This window comes from Budorcas taxicolor, chromosome 19 (assembly GCF_023091745.1).
Source record: "Budorcas taxicolor isolate Tak-1 chromosome 19, Takin1.1, whole genome shotgun sequence".
Taxonomy (NCBI): Eukaryota; Metazoa; Chordata; class Mammalia; order Artiodactyla; family Bovidae; genus Budorcas; species Budorcas taxicolor.
Genome location: NC_068928.1, coordinates 50,120,942 through 50,141,400, shown reverse-complemented (window position 1 = coordinate 50,141,400; position 20,459 = coordinate 50,120,942). Strand labels below are relative to the sequence as shown.

Sequence of the window (20,459 nt, the reverse complement as noted above, 5' to 3'; positions counted from 1 at the left end):
TATTCTTGCTTGGAAAATTCCATGGGCAGAGGAGCCTGGGGCGCTATAGTTCAGGGAGTCACAAAAGAGTCAGATACGACTAAGTGGCTGAACACCATATAAAAAAACAAGACTTCTAACACCTCTTAAAAAATGGGAAGATCTGGCTTATTGAACCCGCACTGCTGTGCAGGGATTGCCATGGGGTAGCATCATCAACTGCTTCTGCTGGACAGGCTGGCTGGTCAGGCCCCCATGACCCGCTGGCCAAGTACTGCCCAACAGTCAACATGGTCCTGCCTCCCTTCACTCAGCCACCTGTTGCCTGGCACCCAGGGCACCATCATCTGGGACCTTTTTCAGTTCTGTGGGTTCACGGGCAGGAGTTGGACAGTTTGGATTCTGATTCTGATTCAGGAACTGGGGGCTGTGTGACCTTGAGCAAGCAGCGTTAACGTCTCTGGGCCTGGGTCTCGTCATCTGAATGTCAAGCCTCAGCCTCCAGGAGCTGTTGGGAAAGGATCCACGGTGGCGGGCAGAGTGATATCTGGGCTGATGACAGCACTGGGCCCTGCGTGAGCAGACACTGAGCTGAGAACAGGAAGTGGTTGGTTACTTGCTTCCTGGATCCTCAGAACAGCCTGGCAACTAGGATTTAGGTGCCATCTCTACGGTGAGATCTGCACAGAAACGTTCTCATTACACAGGGTTTAAAAATAACTTTGGATTAGCAGCAGTTAACAGGCTCATGCATGCTTCATCTTAAAATATTGTGCAACCCTTGTTAAAGGAAAAAAAATTAATTTCAGGAGAAACTAATATGATTTTCAAAACAACAAACATTTAAAGAGAAAAAAAAACCCAACCCTTTAAAAGCTTTGTCCCCTTTCGTTCATCCTCAGTGAGTGGGGAGGACCCAGGGGGAAGAGCCTCTACCTACGAGAACGTAGGGCTCACAGATGGACTGCTCAGGACCGTCTAAGACCCCCTGGTAGAAACTTGTGGAGTGCCACAGGGGTGCTGGGTGGGGCTGGCAGCGCTCAGAAAGCTGAAATAGGGGAAGGCGTGTCCAGCCCCCAGGGCAGGGAAAGGCGGCTCCTCCCTTTCTGAAGGAATGTTTGCATTTCTTGGGAGCTTCTGCCCATTATCTGTGTGACCCCTGGGACAACCTTGGCCCCTCTGGACCATCTGCCTGAGGATAAGGTCAGGTGTCTCTGCTCTGGAATTCCATGGGGTGGGGAGAGGGTTGGGACTTGAGAACGCTGGCCTGGGCAGTGACTCACTGCCAGAGGTCTTGGAGTCTTCCTTTGGAAAGAGGACCCACTGACTAGATGGCATGGGTTTATGGTGGGAGTGGCTGCCTTAGCACAGGTGGGCACCTGGCAGGCACTCAACAAACATTTGCTTCTAGCTGGACTCTTAAAAAAAAAAAAAAAAGATTCCGACTGCATTTATTTGTCAAAATCATGTCCAGCTCCTCCACCCATCCTGCACCCCATGCCCTCCCCAGAGCAGGGGCCACAGCCTCTTCTAAAGCACTTTTCTACCCTTGGTGCTCTGACTTCAAGACCACAATGAATACGTGTTTTCTTCTGTTGCCACCTTTCATGGTCACCTTAAAAAAGGGTACAAAACTGAATAACACACAAACCACACGTAAAATGCCCAATCTTACCCACAATTTGAAAACTGCAAACTAAAACCCATACTGAAATACTATTTTTTTAACCTATCAGACTGGCAAAAAAAAAAAAAAAAACCTTGATAAAAATCTACCAGTACAGGTATGAGGTGACGTGATTTACACCCTGTGGCCACGAACATGAATTGCACCAACTCTCTGACGGTGATTTGGTAATACCTCTCAGAGCTCAGACCACTCACATCTTTGACCCAGAGATTTCACTCCTAGACACTCCCCTGACTACACATTCCCATAAGCAACCACCCACGCCAGCAGACTCATGGCAGTACTGAAAACTAGAAGCGACCCAAGTGTCCATGAATGTCAGACAGGTAAAAGGAAGTACTCACACTCAGGAGCACTGAACTACTTACTGAAAAGATCTGTGAGCTCAGTGTCAACCAAAATGGAGAAACACTACATACAGAAACTTAAGCAGCAGCAAGAGGATACACACACACACATTTAAATATAAGCTTCCATAGCCACAGAGTACAGAGCTGGAGAAGAGCAAGGGAACCAGACAGAAGGCCAGGTGGGCAGGGGAGGGGTGGCAGAGAGGGCTGATTTCCACTGAAAACCCTCTACGCTGTTTGGTTTATTTCTTAGCCAAACGGAGTGTCACTCATGCTGGAGGAGGCCTGGAGCCCCTCTGCTTCAGGGGACATGCCACGGTGTCGTGCTGAGCTGGGCTGCCTGCACGCACAGCACGGACACTAGGGAGGCCAATGACTCCAACAACCCCTCGGACAGTCACCAATAAATGCCCTCCAAGAGAGCCAGGCAGCTGCGCCTCCCCCTCCAGGCCCGGGATCAGCTCTCCAAGGGCTGCTTTGCTGGCAGGTCAGACGCCTATATTTTCTGGTACTGCCTTGGCTGAGTGTTTTTGCCACCGTGCATATATCTGGTCAACTTGGATGAGTTATTTATACATGGCTGACTTTTGTCATATTGCTTAAAAATGTCTTTCTAGTTGGGTTATTTTTGAAGTTAAAAAAGAAATATCTTAGAAATCTGTGATTTTTAAGTTACATCTAAGATGATACAACCTTTACAACTGATATAGTCATTTGTAAATAGTTATAATTCGGTGTAGTTTTAGGTTTGATTTAAGGCATTTAGCTGGGCCTGGGCTGCATTTTAGTGCATGGTCTGGATGCATGCAGTGAGGACAGAAGCATGCTGCATCCCCACACCGCTGTGTCTGGGGCTCTGATTTGCAGACTCTGGAAGGAAGGGCTTCTGCTCTGTGCCTGCCCCCCAGCTATCAGCAGACTGGGTCTCCCTACTCCCTCTTCCCCATGCATTTTATTGCTCCTAAACTTGAAAACCCACTTCTTTAGCTTCAAGAGAAATTCTGTCCCTATTTCATTGAATTACACTAACTGTTTACTTCAATTAGGAGAAAACAGCTGTCTTTATAATATTTAATACTCTATCCAAGAAGAGTCTGTCTTTCAAATCTGATACTTCTTAGACAATGCATGGTGGTTTCTCTAATCACACACACTTCCTGAGCCTCTGGATCCTTGCGCTGTGGACACAAGGCCTTGCTGGACTCCCATTCTTCGCAGTTCTCTCTCTGCACATCCTGACTGAGCACCTATTGTGTACCTACCTGTCTGTGCTGGCCAGGGGACAAGGATCAAGGAAGCTGCCCCCACCTCCACATTTTTCCAGCAGAGAGGAGGACAGACTCAAGCTAAATGAGAAAAACAGCAAGTGATCTGGGACTAGCATTAAGTGGGAAGAAGACAAGAGGCAAGCAGGGGGTGAATTTTGGAGGAGGTGAAGAGGGAGGGCTTCGGAGAAGAGGCGGTTGCTAGGGAGAGGAAGGTGGAGCCCATGTGCACAAGGGGCTGCTTGCCTGTACAAGGTGGGGGGCAGGGTGGTATCCTCAGGTGCAGCAGGGAGCTGGGCTGCTTGTGTCTGGGGAGGAGGGGAGATGGGGTCAGAGTCCCAGAGCCACAGTGGGCAGGAAATGGTGGGGGGCAGGAGGGAGAGAGGAGGGAGTGAAGTGGGGGAAGAAGGGGTGGGGAACGTGAGAGGAGGCTAGGCATGGAGAGACCACACCCATCGGATCCAAGATCCAGGAGGATGGAGGAGGGGTTATAGCGGCCCTGGGGTCTGGGGTGGGGCAAGGCACAGGGTGTCAGGCTGCAGCCAAGTGGCAGCTCTGTGTGCTTGTGGCGGGATGGAGTGGGGCAGGGGCAGGGCAAAGGCGGGGCGGGGAGGTGGCGAGGCAGGGGCATGGCGGGAGGTGGGGGGTGGCGGGGACAGGTGGGGCAGGTAGGGGAAGGGCAGAGGTGGGAGGGTCAGCTCTGGTCTCACTTCAAAACCAAGAGGAGTGTGGCTTTTCAGCATGAAAACCTCCCTCCGTCCTGAGAAATACCATATAGTTCTTCATGTTATTAATGCAGATGCCACAACTTGCAAACTATTTCATTATCACTTTTAACTCTGTTCATGACTGCTAGGTCTCACAGTCTGCTATTCACAATGTGCTGAAAATGTTAAAAAAAAAAAAAAAAAAAGCAGAGGGCAAGACATTCCACTTTCCAGAATGGAGCTTCCAGACTGCTTGACTGAGGACCAATACCCACACCATCCTTTATCATAAATGCTAACATGCTTACATCTTAACCAAAGTTGTGGTTATCATTTGAGTCACCAATAAGGTTTTAAAAAGTACTGTTTACAAAGTAGACATATCACAGGTAGTTAAGTGATGCATGCTCAAACATTCAAGATTATAAGGAGAGCATAAAGAAGCTTTGTGGGAGCTTAAAACAGCTAAACTGCATTATTTTCAATCTTTCTTCCAAATCAAACCAAATCTTTCACAGGGTGAACCAAAAGCCTAGGCAGTAATCGTTCCTAGTTTTTTACTGCAAAGAAAAAGCAGTAGCAACTTCAACTGCTATGGGAAGGTGTCTCACCACCTTCCCCTGCGCACTCAGCTGTAGCCCACTTATAGCCCTTTCTCAGCTTTCTGGCCAAGGAATCCCAACACTGTTTAGTTCTACGCTGCAAGTTCTCAGGGTCTAAGACAGTCTCCCAGTGACTGGTCAAGAGAGGCCACATGACCCCGGCAGCCAGTGAGATGGAAGAGCGAGTCCAGGAGCTCTAGGGAGACGTATCCCTTTCCAACTAAAAGGAAGAAAAGCAGGAAGAGAGAAATAGGTCTTCTGTTGTGATGCTTGGAACTGCTGCAGCCATCCTGAAACCATTAGGAGAAAAGTGCCTCAGAGAAGTCAGCTTTTGAAAAAGAGGAGCCATTTACTTTGGCCTTGACATCCTGCTGCTGTACGTGCACACTGTCAGAAAGGCTACGCAGATGCTGGCTGCTTTGGCTCCTCCTCCTCATTCAGTGACCATGTGTGATTATCTACGGGTGCCATGATGAGATAACGGTTGCGAAGATGCCTAATGCCGCTTTCATCAGGTTGTGCTGTAACTTGTAAGCCAAAAGCATTTAAACTAATACACACAACCCCTGCCTCCCTACCAGGCCAATTCCACTGCTCTGGGCTGGCGCTGGCAGTGACGCTCCTCTCACTCCATCACGGTCATCACTTTCACCTCCAGCCACAAGTGAGCTGTTCTTCCCCTGATCCAGGCCCTGCTGGGTTGATGGCACCACCCTTACTTGTCCCTGCTTCTCTCGTCAGATGGGACCCTTCTTTTTTTTTTTTTCCCCTAATATTTATTATTTTATTTATTTGGCTCTGCTGGGTCTTAGTTGCAGCATGGGGGATCTTCAGTTGTGGTATGTGAACTCTCAGTTGCAGCATGTGGGATCTAGCTCCCTGATCAGGGATGGAACTTGGGCCCCTGGCATTGGGAGCTCAGAGTCTTAGCCACTGGGCCACCAGGGAAGGCCCTGTCAGATGATAGTTTTGCACTTCTCTTTCTACCTCCTCCTCCACCTCCTCCCCCTCTCAGAGTCCGTGGCTTTGCCCTGTACTTGAAAGGAGGACCTGCCTCTTGAGAAATCTGTATGTAGGTCAGGAAGCAACAGTTAGAATTGGACATGGAACAAGAGACTGGTTCCAAATTGGGAAAGGAGTATGTCAAGGCTGTATATTGTCACCTTGCTTATTTAACTTATATGCAGAGTACATCATGAGAAACGGTAGGCTGGAGGAAACACAAGCTGAAATCAAGATTGCTGGGAGAAATATCAATAACCTCAGATGTGCAGATGACACCACCTTTACGGCAGAAAGTGAAGAAGAATTAGAGTCTCTTGATGAAAGTGAAAGAGGAGAGTGAAAAAATTGGCTTAAAGGTCAACATTCAAAAAATGAAGATCATGGCATCTGGTCCCATCATTTCATGGCAAATAGATGGGGAAACAGTGGAAACAGTGGCTGACTTCATTTTTTTGGGCTCCAAAATCACTGCAGATGGTGACTGCAGCCATAAAATTAAAAGACGCTTACTTCTTGGAAGGAAAGTTATGACCAACCTAGATAGCATATTGAAAAGCAGAGACGTTACTTTGCCAACAAAGGTCCGTCTAGTCAAGGCTATGGTTTTTCCAGTGGTCGTGTACGGATGTGAGAGTTGGACTGTGAAGAAAGCTGAGCACCAAAGAATTGATGCTTTTGAACTGTGGTGTTGGAGAAGACTCTTGAGAGTCCCCTGGACTGCAAGGAGATCCAACCAGTTCATCCTAAAGGAGATCAGTCCTGGGTGTTCTTTGGAAGGACTGATGTTGAAGCTGAAACTCCAATACTTTGGCCACCTGATGCGAAGAGCTGAGAAAAGACCCTGATGCTGGGAAAGATTGAAGGCAGGAGGAGAAGGGGATGACAGACGATGAGATGGTTGGATGGCATCACCGACTCAATGGACATGCGTTTGGGTAGACTCTAGGAGCTGGTGATGGACAGGGAGGCCTGGTGTGCTGCAGTCCATGGGGTCGCAAAGAGTCGGACACGACTGAGCGACTGAACTGAACTAAACTGAACTGAAAGGAGGACATAAAAGGAACCCGTGGGGACCTGTTCTTCCCACCACCAGACCTGTTGTCGGGATGGTTCTCCTCCAGCCCCTGCAGGCTTCTGCTCTGGACTCTCTCACTGGGTGTCTGCATGGCTAACAGCTTCAGAAGATGAGAGTACCACTCCCTTTGGGGCAAAGGGCAGATGTGCCTGTAGCCCACTAGAAAAGATTCATGTTCTGTCCATTTGGGGCCACTCAGCTGAGACTCCTGACCTGGCCCGTGGGACAGGGGTTGAGGAGACCCTTTGGCTGTCTGCTGCGCTGCAAGTGACGAGTCCTCCTCGTCTTCTGCAGGTGTCTGTGAGGCTGTGGCAACTTGCTTGTCAAGTGCGGTCAGTAAAGTTCCCAGTCTGGGTGTCCATCGCCTTCCTGCCTCTGGCGTGTCCTATTAAATCCGAGCTCCTCAGCACACCTCGCTTCTCTCCTGAGTTTGCCCTCCTCCCCAGCCAGAAGCATCGGCTTGTCTCTCCCATCTTCCCCACCTGCATACAGGCAGGCCACACCTTCACAGTTTCCGCCAATGTTGCTTTTTTAAAACTACATTTATTTATTTATTTTTAGCTGAGCTGGGTTTTCATTGCTGCGGGGGCTTTTCTCCAGTTGCAGAGAGCGGGGGCTACTCTTCGCTGTAGTGTGGAGCCCGGGCTCTAGGCTGAGAGGGCTTCAGCGGTTGTGGCGTGTGGGCTCAGTAGTTGCAGCTCCTGGCTGCACAGGCTTGATAGTAGTGGTGCCCGGGCTTAGTTGCTTTGTGGCATGTGGGATCTTCCCAGATCAGGGATTGAACCCTTGTCTGCTGCATCGGCAGGCGGATTCTTTACCACTGAGCCACCAGGGAAGCCCCAATGTTGCTTTTTTAACTGCTGCTTTTCAGAGCAAGACCTCTTCAGTAAGCAGTCCACCTGTTCTTCCCCAGCCTCTTCAGCTAGGAAGAGGATGGATGACCATTCCACTACTCCACTAAGACTGCCACAGTGACATGGAACACTTTTCTGCCCTGACCTTCCCTGACCTCTCTGCCCAGTTGACCACCCCCTCCCTTTTAAAACTTTTCTTTATAAAAGATACCCAAACTACATCAAGCACATATAATATACATGTATTGTTTAAAGAATTTTTTAAAAATAAAGAACTAAACAAAAACCTGTGTACTCAGCTTGAGAAAGAGCATTACTATCACTTGTGTTTGTCAATGAAGTTTTATTGGTACACAGCCATGCCCATCACGTACATGTTGTCTGCAACTGCTTTTGAGCTGCAGGTGGAGATTGCAAGAGAGACCATTGGGTCACAAAGCCAAAAATATTCACCATTCGGCCCTCCTTCACGAAAAAGTTTCCTGATGCCTACTCTGGAATTTTTTTTTTTTTTTCAGTGAGGGATGTGTGGGGAAAGTTGCTCAGTTTTTAGTGTCTGATAAGTCTTTGTTTTGCCCTCTTTAGTGGGATTCTAGGGTGACAGCTGTCTTCCCTCAGCTCAGACAGATACTGTCTCCCTGTCTCAGGCTCCCCACTGTGGCTGGTGAGAAGTCCAGCATTCCTCAGGCACATCTCTTTGAGGGTAACTTGTCTACTTCCTCTGCCAGTTTTCAAAACAATCTCATCACCTCTGGTGCTTTGTTAGGACCAATCCAGGTGTGGGTTTCCTTTAATTATTTGGATTGGGATTTGATAGACTTCCTGGGGTTGAAATTAGTATCTTGCCATACTGCTTCAGCCCCATCCCTTCAAATGTGGCCCCTGCCCATCTTCTCTCTCCCGCTAAAGCTCTGACCAACATGAGTCAGACGTTCTTACTCTAGTTGCCAGGCTCCTGACCTGTTTTTCTTTCTTTTCTATTTCTTTTTTTTAAAATCTGTGTGTCTCTGGCTAATTTATTCACATATAACATCATTTCATGAATTCTATAGTACATACCCTGCTGTTAAGCTCATCCACTGAATTTTTAATTTCAGTAATTATAATTTTTCATTTATTAGCCCTCTATTTGGTTCTTTTTTTAAGTCTGCTTGGTCTTTCTTTATATTTCCTTGGCTTCTTGAATGTATTTTCTTGCTGGTGTTTTACTTCATTATGAAACACAGTTACTTATACCCTGACATCCCAGGTCTGCTTCTGCTGGCCTCATGCCTGGTGCCTTGCACCCTGTGTTTGGGATCTTATTTTTCATAGGAATCTGCTCTGCGCAAATTTTCTACGGCCTGGGATAAAGGTGATTCCCCCTGAAGTGAGCTGCCACTTGCTTTTGCTAGTTCTTGGGGATGCCACCAGCTCACAATCACTTGAAATGAAAGTTCTAGGCACCCAAGGGTTAACTGGGACGAAGCCATGAGGACTGACTCTTGGTGGCAAATTATTAACATATGTAACAATCTTCCCTTTGTCACTCAGTGCCAGATCACGTCCTCAGTCCTCATGTCCCTGGCCCCTGATGGCGGTGGGGGTCTACCTGTCCACCTGCACACAGAGACTATGGTCCTTGGAGTTTCAGCTTTGGGAGGTGGGGGGGATTGCGCCATCACATTCCTGCCCTGGGTGGGCCTGGGTTTCATCACCATCACCTGTTTTCTGAAGCCAGAGAGGTGACACCACCAGATTTCAAGACTTCAGGCTGAAGTCCCTGGTCAAAGGCAGTCTCAGGTTGCTCCTCTCAGCCTTTGCTTGAGACTTCTTTACCTTCTTGCTATTTACTGATGCCTCATAAGCGTATCTTTACTTTTTATTCAGCAGTTTTAATTGTTCTCAGTGATAGTGTTAATCCAGCTACCCAGCCTGCTACATTATGAGAAATGGAAGTCTGGGGTTTTATACTCAACTAAAACATGTAAATATGAGACAAATAAAAATACTCTGTCACACAGAGGCCTCAAAGTTTCCTATATAAAACTTCTCTTTTATAATTACCTTGGAAGAAGAAAAATACATCTAAGAGGCTACTATGAGATAGCTGGAAAGCAAATATGGATAAATTATAAAGGACTTAGTCAAATTCACTTTTGTTTAAAAGACAATCACCTCCTGCCCAATAGCTAATGCTTTCATTGATATCAGTAGAAAATTAGAAAAATACAGAGGCTGATAAATTTAAGAAATGGATGGGTAAAATGAAAATAAGTGGAATCTTAGTCACTGAGGAAGAATAAGCATAGAGAATGTAACTTAAAAACAGGCAGAAGGCAATGGAAACGTGATCTCCCAGATGAGACTGGAGGAAATAAAGACTTTTAAAAGCACGCTAAAGACAAAACACAAACTAAGCTGTTGGAGGACAGCGCTGATACAGGAGCATGGTAACGGAAGTGCAGGAGACACTGAACAGAAACAGGCTTTCAGACCGAGGGAAAGGAATCACAAAAGGGCACCACACTTTCTACAAGCGGGTGCCGCTGGCGGAAGCAGGCATGTCAGTTACTGTAGCTGGAGCAAAACTGTACTCTCAGGAGAGCTGATACCATGGTGACCTTAGTCTCTAACCAAAATGCAAATATGTTAGGAATCACTAACTAGGACTTCCCTGTTGGTCCAGTGGTTAGTATCTGCCTGCCAATGCAGGGGACACTGGTTCAAGCCCTGGTCTGGGAAGATTTCACATGCCTCAGGGCAACTAAGCCTGTGTGTCACAACTACTGAGCCTGTGTGTAACTACTGGAGTCAGCATGTCTGGGTGGGAGGGGAAAGAAGCTGAGCTTCATGAAAATGGGCAAAGATAAGTCAAGGCTAAACTTACTTAAAAACCATCAACAAGAAAACTGCTAGACAGGACAATGTTCCTGGTCTCTTTTCCCGCACACATTTCCTACAGATACTTGGTAGAGGGAAAATTACCTCTTTTAAAGATGAGGGGGAATAAAGGTACAAAAGTACTATGAGAAAAAAGGAGGAAGGAAACCAGCAAAATGGCAATGAACATTTACCAAAAACTTCCAGCAGAGTCAATGAAAAGTACAGCAAAAACTTTCCTGAATTTAAAATGTACTGAATGGCTTCTCTGATAGTTCAGTGGTGAAGAATCTGCCTGCCAGTGCAGGAGACAAGGGTTCCAACCCTGATCTAGGAAGATCTCACAGGCCTTGGAGCAACGAAGCCCATGTGCCACTTCTATCAAGCCTGTGCTCTAGACCCCAGGAGCTCAGCTACTGAAGCCCGTGCACCCTAGAGTCTGTGCTCTGCAGTAAGTGTGTGCAGTGAGAAGCAACCACAGAAAGAAGTCCAGGCACCTCAACTGGAGAACAGTCCCAGCTTGCTGCAACTAAGAGAAAAGCCCAGGCAGCAACGAAGACCCAGCATGGCCAAAATAAGTAAATAAAATTATACACGTATAAGACAGTATGGCTTTAAAAATATATACACTGAAGCAGCAGCTTCTCAGATTCATGAGCTTGGGCAGGAGATGTGAGGAGAACAGACCAGTCTGCATCGGAGGAGACTACCTGAAGGCATCACAGGGGTGACTGCTGCCCCAGGGAGCAGGACTCAGACTAATAGGAGGACTCGGCTCCTTCCGGACGCAGGCCCAAGATTAACAAATCCTGAGAAGAGTCACACAGAGTTTTGGGGCTGGGACTAAAGGCTGTACAGGAAAAGTAAAAAATAAATTAAGTGAGAATTACCAGGAAAACTCTAAGAAGCATAATTGGAGAGTCAAAGTCAGCAGACATTATGAGGGACCAGGAAGCGGTAACAATCCAAACAGCACTGCATGTGCACGGACTGAGACCAATGAACCACGGGAAAGAACAAGAGCCCAGGGACTCAAGTACACACGAAACATTTAATATTATAGTGAACATAGGATTTCAAACAAGTGGGGAAACGTGAGTTACTCAGTAATTGCTGGGGGTGGGGAAGATATCTGAATTGCCACCTGGGGTTAAAAAATAAAGTTTGGTTCCTATTTCATAACCTACAAGTGTGATAAAATTCCAAATGGATCATGGATTTAGATATGAAAAAAGGAAACTATAACTGTGTTAGAAGAAATCGTGGCAGAATAATCTTTCATCTTGAAATGGAAAAGACCTAGGTACAGCAAAAACCCCAGAAAGGATTAAAAACAAGAACATAAGTTAGACTACATTTTAAAAAATGTGCATGACAAAAAGCCACCGTAGGCAAAGTAAAAGAACAAATGAAAAACTGTAGGAAAATATTTGCAATTTATGTCTCAGAAAGGTCTAACTTCCATTAAATATAATGAGCTCATACAAATCAATAAGAAAAAGATTATAAACCCAATAAACCAATAAGCAGAGAGCTGAAGAAAAGGAAAAGACATAATTTAAACATGTGAAAAGATGCACAACCTCCTACCAGGTAAAATACGAAGTAAATCGATACCTATCAGACTGGCAAAGATTATAGTTCGATGACACTGCTGAAGACGGTCTGGAGAAAGACACCCTCTCAGCCTTTGCTGGGTGGGTGTGAACTGCTACTGTCTGATGGAGCCCAACTAACAATATCTTCCCAAACTAGACAGGCACATGTGGTGGTGGTGGCTTAGTTGCTAAGTTGTGTCTGACTCTTGCGACCCCATGCATTGCAGCCTGCCAGGCTCCTCTGTCCATGGGATTTCCCAGGCAAGAATACTGGATCCCCTGGATCCCTTCTCCAGGGGATCTTCCCGACCCAGGGATCGAACCTGTGTCTCCTGCCTTGGCAGGTGGATTCTTTACTGCTGAGCCACCAGGGAAGCCAGAAATGCACATACCTTTGGACAGAACAATCCCCTCTCTGGGAATTTACATTTATACTTTAATTCATGCATTATAGCATGTACAAGCTAATTCACTGTAACATTATTTGTAACGGCAAAAGATCGGGAATAACCTAAAATGCCCATTGGCACACTGGGCACAGTGGGAGGCAGTCACGCATTAAGGCTGAGAATGAGGATGCTAGCTGCATACTGATCTGCAAGGCGCTCCAAGCTCACTCCCCCCACCCCAGTCTTCAAACAGCCTCTCCTTCACCCACCATGCTTGCTACACCTTGGTCTCACGCAGTTCCCCCAAAGGTGGTGGCCCCTCAGATGAATTTTCCTGATTACCTCACAGTGACATTAGCGGGAGCAAGTTTTCCAGGGGGCCAAAGACACACTCTTCATGGGCTGCCCGGCCTCCTGAGGCTGAGCAGAACACAGAACGCTTGCCCCCCCTAGAATCACACACGGACCACAATGCACCCACCCCCTGCGGGCTGAGGGTCCTTGTGACCCGTGGTCTCCACTCTCAGTAGATGCGGTCATGTGGTCAGCTGGACGTGGGCCTGGGAGACACACGCCTTCCCTGGGGGACGCTCAGGCACCAGGTAAAAGAGGACAGGACTGCAGTTCTCATGGCCAGTATCTGGATTGACAGAGTAGCGGCCTACCTGGAGGTGAGTCATCCTGGGAAGTGAGGCCAGAAGGGCTGGATCCCAGGTCCAACAACTTCCACGTGTCCTGGAGGGAACTGCTGGCGAGTGACGAGGACGTCCGGGTGTGGTGGCCAGTTTCCTCCTGGAATTCCTGAGCCAGGCGTGGCTTTGGGGACCGATTTTCTTTCTGAGGAGCTGATCTGCAAGTCACTGTGGAGCTCCTGTGCTGTCTCTGTGAAAGAGAGTAAAGAGAATTATCCTTGAAAGCCACCCTCTCTCCCTGCCCTCCCGGGGTGATAAGACAGTGAACCTGGCCCAAGAAGCTCTCGACATTCAAACATGGAACATGGGGAATTCCTTGGCGGTCCAGTGGTTAGGTCTCCTGACTTTCACTGCCAAGGGCCTGGGTTCAATCTCTGGTCAGGGAACTAAGACCCCACGAGCCATGTAGTGTGGCCAACCTCCCCGCCAAAGAAACAGGATCGTGAGGGAGATGGGCCTGGAAATCAGGGCCAAGGCCCTGAGGTGAAGACACTCAGGCAGTGGCCACTCTCTGCAACACTAAATGCTCCAGTTCTGGGTGCTTCCCGAGCAGGGATATGGGCCGCATGAAGAGCTGGCCCTGGTGGGTCCTGCATACCAGTCCTGGACCTGCCGTGCAGCCTGGCCGAGCATCCTTTCTGCAGACTGTCTGTGCCAGGCGGGCTTGGCTCTTTCCTGAGCATTCGGAGAAACGTTCTTTCTTGGCTTTCCTAGGGTCCTGTTGTGGAAATTTAAGTACAAGAAACTCAGTGTTTGTGGGGATTTGATGGGGCGTGTTACTGAGTTCTCAGTGTTTGTGGGGCTTTGATGGGGTGTGTTACTGAGTTTTCCCTCAGGATTAGGAAGAAACACCTTCCCCACATTTCTGATATTAGGGAGTTGGCTCTGTGATGAGCCAAAAGTGGAGAACGTGCTTGTGCTTCCACCAGCCAGTACGAACTTAACAGGCCTCGAGATGGTGATCCAAGTCCCTTTCCAAGTACCTGACAGTCACATAACCTTCCTGTGGTGCCCCGCCGGGCACAGGGTGAGGGGCCCTGCAGCTCTCCTTTGTGGCACATCTTCAATGCACAGCTGAGGCCACTTTGGCCCCCTGCGGCCTGAACACTCACATCTGCCCTCTGAGGGGAGGCCTGTGGAAAAGCAGTTGGGAGGGGGAGCTGAGGAGAACCGAAGCCCCGGACTGTGCAGAGGGCCACGTGCGGGGGCCGCTTCTCCTGCTCAAGCTTACGTTTGGATTGTGAGCTGAGTGATGCATGCATATCTTTCGGTTTTAACTTTCAGTGTCTGGCTGGCAGTGATAGTGAGCAACTTTCTCATGTTTGTTGACTGACTCAACGAGTTTCTTCTTCAATGGCTTCTGAACGTTGAGTGTGTGCGTGCTCAGTTGCTTAGTCGTGTCCAATTCTTTGTGACCCGACCCTATGGACTGCAGCCTGCCAGGCTCCTCTGTCCATGGGATTCTCCAGGCAAGAATACTGGAGCGGGTTGCCATTTCCTCCTTCAGGGGATCTTCCCGACCCAGGGATCGAACCAGTGTCTCCTGCATTTGCAGGTGGATTCTTTACCACTGAGCTGCCTGGGAAGCCCCTTCTGATTGTTATCCTTTGCTTATTTTTCTACTGGTTATCTGTCTTTTTCTTCTTGAACTATAGGCATTCTTTTCTGTACGTTCTTCCTGTTTCTTCCTACACAGCACCATTTACTAGTGGAAGTAAAGAGGAACCAATAAAAAGAGGATCTCAAAGAGTTTTCCTTTCTCGAATTTTAAGATGAGTTATTTCACTGGATGTAATGAATAGCTTTGTAGTTTGAAAGAGATTGATAAAGTTTAATAAACTACTTTACTAGAAAGAAATGGAGGTCTAGATAAGAGTATATGTGTTTCACCACAGAGGGTAGCAGGCACATTTATTTGATGATTTGGGAGAGATTTCTTCTAATAACACACATTTAGAGACTTAAATTAATTAAATTAATTTAAATTAGATTAATGCAGATGACTTGAAAGGTACAAGCAGCTCAGACAGGCAGCTACTTCGATGCTTTAATACCACTTTCCATGAATGGTGAAGAGGGAAGGACTCTGAGTGTCTGTGTGCACGCACATGAGAGGAGTCTGGAACAAAGCCTATCGGGTTCCAGCAGACCCGCCCAGGTGAGGCCCAGCCCAGGGTGCCTAGGCCTCAGTGATTCTGCATTTCTTCTTTCTATGCTCTTTCCTTCTTCCCAAATACATCCTCCACAGGCTTTTTGTCAGTGGAGGAGTCTGCTGGTGGGAAACACTGGCTTCCTGGGCCCCTCTCAGAGCCAGCCCTTCTGCTTCTCAGGCCAGTGTCTGCTGGTCTGGCACACTGCCTCCTTAGGCTTCTCTGTCCCCCCGACCCATTCCTGGCTGACCTTGTGCTAGTGACTCAGAACCCCTGCACTTTGCTGAAGACTTCTTTCTCAAACTCCACATCTAGATGTGCGAGCTCAGACTGAATGTAGGTGTGGGAATGGCAAAGGATCATCTCATATTTAAGTCCATCCATCAAATCTCCATCCCCAGCTGCTGCCCAGGCCTCAAACTCTTTAGGGAATCCTGACTCGCATGGCGCCCTCCCAACTCCCACCCATTATGATCCAGCCACCATCCCAGCCTCACTCCTCCTTACCAGCCCCTCATCCCACCCTCACCCACCTGCGCCTCTTACCCAGGATGGAGCTTGACATGTCATCTCATGGTGTAACAAGCCATCTATCTGTTACTTGACTATTTATTTTAAATAAACTGAAAAGACAAACTACACAGTGTACAAGTCATCCAACAGATAAGGATTAGTATATATAAAGAAAAGTACAAACACCCAAGTAGAAAATCAGCATAAAACATGAATAAATAACCCACAAGAGAAGAAATACAAATGGATGATGAACAGATTAAAAATTTGAACACTCTCAGGATATAAGAAATGTTTAGAAGATGCATTTTAAACCTCTTATATTGGTAAAGATTTAGAAAACAATACCTAGGTAGGTAAAGCTATATAATAAAATACATATAGGATATACTTCATAACTTTGAAAAACTAAGATCATGGCATCTGGTCCCATCACTTCATGGCAAATAGATGGGGAAACAGTGGAAAAACAGTGACAGACTTCATTTTTGGGGGCTCCAAATCACTGCAGATGGTGACTGCAGCTATGAAATTAAAACATGTTTGCTCCTTGGAAAAAAAGTTATGAACAACCTAGATAGCATATTAAAAAGCAGAGACATTACTTTGCCAACAAAGGTCTGTACAGTCAAAGCTAGGGCTTTTCCAGTAGTCATGTATGGATGTGAGAGCTGGACTCTAAAGAAAGCTGAGTGCCAAAGAATTGATGTTTTTGAACTGTGGTGTTGGAGAAGACTCTTGAGAGTCCCTTGGACTGCAAGATCCAATCAGTCCATCCTAAAGGAAATCAGCCCTGAATATTCATTGGAAGGACTGATGCTGAAGCTGAAACTCCAATACTTTGGCCCCCTGATGTGAAGAACTGACTCATTTGAAAAGACTCTGTCCATCAATCTGTCCAGAGAAGACTGAAGGCGGGAGGAGAAGGGGACAGAGGATGAGATGGTTGGATGGCACCATCAACTCAATGGACATGAGTTTGAGTAAACTCTGGGAATTGGTGATGGACAGGGAGGCCTGGCATGCTGCAGTCCATGGGGTCGCAAAGAGTCGGACACGACTGAGTGACTGAACTGAACTGAATACACTGATAAGTTACTGCTAACTCTGCTGAAGTGCTGAAAACTGGAAGCTTTTAAAATTGTGTTCACCGTATTCTAAAGTTTCTGTTATTAAAATGCAGTATTTGAGCAATCAGTAAAAAGTTTATTAAAAAAAATTTCTTAGATAAAGGACTGTTACCTGAGTTGTGAGGCAGGGTTGCCACTGTCCCAAGCATACATCAGGAGCCTCACCTGAGCCCTGCGCCTCAGGGGTGCGGAAGGGGTGATGAGGCGGCTTCCCTATAAACGAAATGAGGGAAAGGGAGTTTATCCGTTGTGTGCCTATCACTTGGGTTCCTCCCATGCTGAAAACAAATACTCAAGAAGAACAGCATGTGCATCTTTAAAACCAAAGTCACTTCTCTTTTAAGAGAATTTGGGTGGGGGTGGTGAATGGACACGTGTGAACTATGCAACACACGCCAGCATTTCAGCAGACTCCAGAACACACAGAAATATTCCACAAAGGCACATAGCCTGACACAGCTTCTCAGAGTGGCAGACATGAGCACACCCATTAACAGACCCAAAGACATACCCTCTCTGTAGCATGGAAAAATAAGAAGCAAAAGTCTACATGTGTATGCTCGAGGATTATTCTTGTAATCAATGCTTCAGCAGTCTGCCTTAATCAGATATGACCTAGGCATCAAATGAACATTCACTTGTTAACTCAGTTTGGGTCATGTTACCTGAAAACCTTAGAAATTTATATTTAAGCTGACATACTACAAGAGAGAAATTACCATTGAAATAAGTTTGTCAGAATAATGAATTAATTTGGTTAAATACAAGGTTATTGAGGACCCTGACTTTCTTTTTTTATTTTTTGGTGTGTGTGTGTGTGATTTATGTGAAAATTAATCATGGGATCCTCACTAAAATGGAGTTGGGAGGCCAGAAGGGGAGCTCTCACAGAAGAGACCACCTTGCATCTCTGGAAGGAAGTAACACTGCTGGCAGCTGGAGGAAGATTTTATCCCTGCCTGGCAATGGCCCAGCCAATAAAAGCCACTGTGCTTTGAAGTTCCAATTTGTTCCAATGGACTCTGTTTTTAACAGCTCCTCCCAACTTCCCCTTCTCTATAAAAGAGGTTCCCCTCATTTGCCTCAACATACTTGCAAGTGGTTCATTGTAGCTGCATGTCCCAAATTGCAATTCTTTGATGCTCCTAAATAAAGTCTTTTGGCGGGTAAAATTACTGGTTGTTTTACTGTTTTTGGTTAATAACTATTGCTATTTACAATGTTGGAAACTGAAGCAGAGAAATTTTTCAAAAGCTTATTTCCCCATTCATTTAAAGATAACGACGATGGGCATATTGCGTGTTATTAACATCTGAGTAGTTATGAAATTAGTTTTGCCACCATGGTCCTTCTGAGATAAGGCCTAAAGTAATGTATGTTTTTTCCAGATGATAGAAAGACGTATGAAGAACAATATTTGGAAATGAATATACTTTCCTTAGTTTCTAATACCTAAGTTTAAAGGCTATCAATTCTGAAGTTACAGAAATGGGTAACAAGCCAATGAAAAGACGCTCAACGTCATTAGTCATTAAAGACACGCAAAACCAAAATCACAATGAGATACTACTTTGCACTTACTATGTGGCTAAAATAAAAAAGACAGAGGACCTTCTCTGGTGGTCCAGTGGTTAAGAATCTGTGCTTCCACTGCAGAGGGCACGGGATCAATCCCTGGTCAGGGAAGTTCCATATGCTACAGGTACAGCCAAAAAAAACACAAAAAGACAGGAAGTAAGTGTTGTTGAGGATGTGGAAAATCAGAACCTTATATATTACTGGTGGGAAAGCAAGATGCAGCTACAGTCAAAAACAGCTTGGTGGCTTCTCAATGAGTTAAACATTGAATTACCACGTCACTGCAGCAATTCCATTTTTGGGTATGTATCTGAAGAACTGAGAACAAGTCTAAACAAAAACTTATACGAGAATTTTCATAGCAGTATTATTCACAGTAACCAAAAGACAGAAAAAAAAAAAAAACACCCCAAACGTCTATTACTAATGAACGGATAAACAGAGTGTAGTCTGTCTACACAGGGAATATTATTCAGCCATAAAAAGGAATGAAGCACCGATACACACTACAGTGTGATCAAACCTCAAAAACATTATGTTCAGTGAAAGAAGCCAGACATAAAAGGTCACATGATGCATGCTTCCATTTACATAAAATGTCTGCTGCTGCTGCTGCTGCTGCTAAGTCGCTTCAGTCGTGTCTGACTCTGTGCGACCCCATAGACGGCAGCCCATCAGGCTCCGCCGTCCCTGGGATTCTTCAGGCAAGAACACTGGAGTGGGTTGCCATTTCCTTCTCCAATGCATGAAAGTGAAAAGTGAAAGTGAAGTCATTGAGTCGTGTCCAACTCTCAGCGACCCCATGGACTGCAGCCTACCAGGCTCCTCCATCCATGGGATTTTCCAGGCAAGCGTACTAGAAGACCAGAATAGTTTTCTTTACTTCATGTTGACTTTATTAAGTTTCATTATTAAAAACAAATAAACAAAGCTACCTCGCTTATGGGAGAGCTAAAGTTCTTTACAATGACATTAACTTCTGTGTTTATTTTTAAATGCTTATTGTCACTTTCACTTGAGTAGACAAATACTGTTGTTTCCCAGGCATCCATGATCCTATTTTAGTGTTCAAATCTCCTGATAGCCTTTGATAATTTTCCTTTTCAAACTGAATCCTAGGGGTAAAAATGAGATAAAACTTCCAGGATACTCTTCTCACCTAAAATTATCTTTGTGCCTTGGAAAAATCACAGATTTGTTCTTATAATAGAAGTATTAGAAATAATTAGGTTTATTTGAAGTATTATTATCCATGAGTTTCATGAGAAGAATTGCTGAGTCCAAAGAAATGTTCAGCCAACCCCATTTTATATTTGTTGGTAAAATGTTGTTCATATCATGTGTTTGAGGAACTTTCTAGTGATCTGTCAGGGTCCTGAGTGCCTGTCAGGTTTTTCTTCATCAGAGTCCTAAAGTGTCTGCCCAGTGCCATGAGGGAATAGGGGCATAGAGCTTAAAAGTTGGTAGACTCAGTCACTGTTTTAAATATTTACTTGGTCACAACCTTACTTCTTTAACTTGAATCCAGCGTTTTGGAGGCCAGGAGTCTGCAGCTGTGCCTTCACATCTCATAGTTAATATGCAGATGGTCAGGACCTGCCCCACAACTCCTGACTCTCTGCTTGATATTCTTGGTATATTCATGGTACATTATGTTTCAGGATTATTTTATGTTATATCTCAGGAATTTTCTTTCTATAAAAATTATGTTCATTGATTTTTAGAAATCAGATATAGTATTCACAGTCTTCTTTAAAAACAGGCATAAATATCTTAGATTAACTTTATCTAAAACTTTTTTCGGGGCGTGGCTTTGTTTTGCACGACACAGAAACAACCAAATATAACTTCTCAGCGGCACTTTTATTGTTATGAACTCCCATCAGATCTTTCACTTTTGCAAATTATCAGTAGTATAAGTTAACCATGGCCATATTATGTCTTTGTCATCCATGTGGACAAAAAGAAATGTGGTCTGCCATTTCAATAAACAGAGAATATTGCCTGCCACCAAGCAATC

At 45.8% G+C, this 20,459-nt stretch overlaps 1 protein-coding gene across 1 annotated transcript in view; it reads right to left on the bottom strand.

Annotated features, from left to right (window-relative positions):
• CCDC57 (coiled-coil domain containing 57) overlaps positions 1 to 20,459 on the bottom strand; it is a 109,034-nt gene that overhangs the window by 16,281 nt on the left and 72,294 nt on the right. Inside the window, exons 16-18 of the mRNA XM_052658304.1 lie at positions 16,974 to 17,074; positions 13,667 to 13,786; positions 13,042 to 13,258 (exon numbers count right to left, since the gene is read on the bottom strand). Of these exons, the coding sequence (XP_052514264.1) occupies positions 13,042 to 13,258; positions 13,667 to 13,786; positions 16,974 to 17,074 (438 nt within the window). The remainder of the gene's footprint in view (positions 1 to 13,041; positions 13,259 to 13,666; positions 13,787 to 16,973; positions 17,075 to 20,459) is intronic.